The sequence below is a fragment of the Peromyscus eremicus genome, chromosome 20 (assembly GCF_949786415.1).
Source record: "Peromyscus eremicus chromosome 20, PerEre_H2_v1, whole genome shotgun sequence".
Lineage (NCBI taxonomy): Eukaryota > Metazoa > Chordata > Mammalia > Rodentia > Cricetidae > Peromyscus > Peromyscus eremicus.
In genome coordinates, this window is record NC_081436.1 from 5,291,783 (window position 1) to 5,293,988 (window position 2,206).

The 2,206-nt window shown below is 45.1% G+C and overlaps 1 protein-coding gene across 1 annotated transcript; it reads left to right on the forward strand.

The window, feature by feature from the left end:
* The first annotated feature begins 507 nt into the window (after nucleotides 1-507).
* Nucleotides 508-1,425, forward strand: LOC131897176 (olfactory receptor 8S1-like). Its single transcript, XM_059248068.1, has one exon. The coding sequence runs from the start codon at nucleotides 508-510 to the stop codon at nucleotides 1,423-1,425; it is 918 nt and encodes a 305-aa protein (XP_059104051.1).
* The last annotated feature ends 781 nt before the right edge of the window (nucleotides 1,426-2,206 follow it).

Here is a 2,206-nt window from a genome sequence, read left to right on the forward strand (position 1 = left end):
AACAGAAACTTTCAGAATTTATAATTTCTTGCGGGCAAGTGAGCATGTTAATGGACATGTATACTCGCACAAGCAAAGATCTCATTTAAAGGTAAATGGAAGCTGTGAAGTAAGGATTCTGGTTCTCATGTGCCTAGTCCAGCACTCCTGGCTTTTTCTTCTAATGTTTGAAGAATACACAGTGTTCATGCATCTGCTTAAATCCTTCTCATCTAGATCTAGTCCCCTCTCTTTATCTCTTGGGTAATTCACTCTTGGGATTTTTCTCTATCTCTGATCAGAAACGTTTCTCAAATGAATCACTCTCAGTAGCCAGATAACACTGAGCTCAGAAAAAAAGGCTTCATAATAAAAGATAATGTTGATGATTAATAACGGCATAGCAGTGGTCAGGGAGGCCATTTTTAAATAGGTGAGCAGGGATTTATGTATAACAAGATTTCAATCTGGGGTAGCCACAGGGCACCAGGGGTCTTGATGGATCTTGTTTGTTCCCTCTCTGCAGCCATGAGAAACCACAGTGCTGTCCGAGAGTTTGTTCTCCTTGGACTGTCCACCAACCCCTACCTTCGGCCGCTACTCTTTGCCCTCTTCCTTCTGGTCTACCTCCTCACTCTGGTGGGAAACTCCTTGATGCTGCTCGTGATCGCGGCCGATTCCCACCTCCACACACCCATGTATTTCTTCTTGAGACAACTGTCCTTCCTAGACCTGTGCCATTCCTCTGTCACAGCTCCCAAGGTGCTGGAGAATCTACTTTCTGAGGACAAAACCATCTGTGTTGAAAGCTGCCTGGTGCAGGCCTTCTTTGTGTTTGCCACTGGTGGCACCGAGGCCTGTCTCCTCGCTGCCATGGCCTACGACCGCTACGTCGCCATCAGCTCACCTTTGCTCTACAGCCAGGTGATGAGTCACCGGCTCTGTGTGGGGCTGGTGTGGCTCTCCTGGGGTCTGGCCTTTGCTGATGCTCTCCTCAATATCCTCCTGGCTGCCAGGTTAGATTTCTGTGAGGACCAAGCGATTCCTCACTTCAGCTGTGAGCTGTCTTCTCTCTTCCCTCTGTCCTGCTCCGATACCTCTACCAACTTCACACTCCTGCTCTGCTCCTCGGTCGTGCATTTCTTTGGGACCCTTGTTATGATTGTTGGCTCTTACGCCCGAATTGTCTCCACTGTCCTGAGGGTCAGCTCCACGGCAGGCAGAAGCAAGGCCTTCTCCACCTGCTTGTCCCACCTCACGACTGTGATCTTGTTCTATGGCTCAGGTTTCATCAGCTACCTTTTACCAGCTTCAGGGTCCCCCCTGGAAATGGTCTTCTCTTTGCAATACAGCCTGATCACCCCCATGCTGAACCCCCTCATCTACAGCCTGAAGAACAAGGAGGTGAAGGCGGCTGTGGGAAGAATGATCAGAAAGCATTTTTAACCTCTTATGTATCAGACACAACATTATAATAAATCAGACATGGAACTGTGGTGCTATGTGATCAAGTAATGGACTTGAAGGAGAGTTTTTGGTTGTTCATAATGGAAGGTGCCATTGGGGACATGCCTCTTGCCTTTTTGGAAATATTTGTGAAGAACCAGAGAACTCTTAGAATGATGAGCCGTATTCAGAAAAGGATAAATGAGTCAGTGAACCCTCTTTTCCAGGAGCTCATCTTACAGAAATGTTTATCTTTCATATCGGTATAAATAGCTATTGCTTTTGGCAGCTCAATACTCCTCCACATTTAAAAAAATTACATCCCAAATTCTCAGGAAATCTGACTCATCGGAATCAGATGACCATCACAGGGTTGGGGTGACCCTGTAGCCCAGTAGAGGTTGACAGCTCTGTCTTCTTCTCTCGATAAAACATTCCAACCTAGAGGGAAATCAAGACTCAAGTGAGGTTATCCAGAAATTTTTTTTTAGGAAATTCAAATATTAATTATGAGTGAAAAGAAAATCCCTGGAACCAAGCCAATAATACTATACGTCCTAAAGAAACTACATCCCTGCTGCCTGGCAATTATCCTTGGGGTGATATTTTAAGGAAGAATAGCAATGTCAAATTTGATACATTTCTTAATTTGTGCCAAGAGGCACACCACATTCCTGGGGTAGCAAGATGCCAATTTGTAATTCCTGGGACTTCTGGACAGTTCTACTTCAGATTATAAAATAAAGAGTATCCAATCTAATCACATGAATCCTTAAAGGTG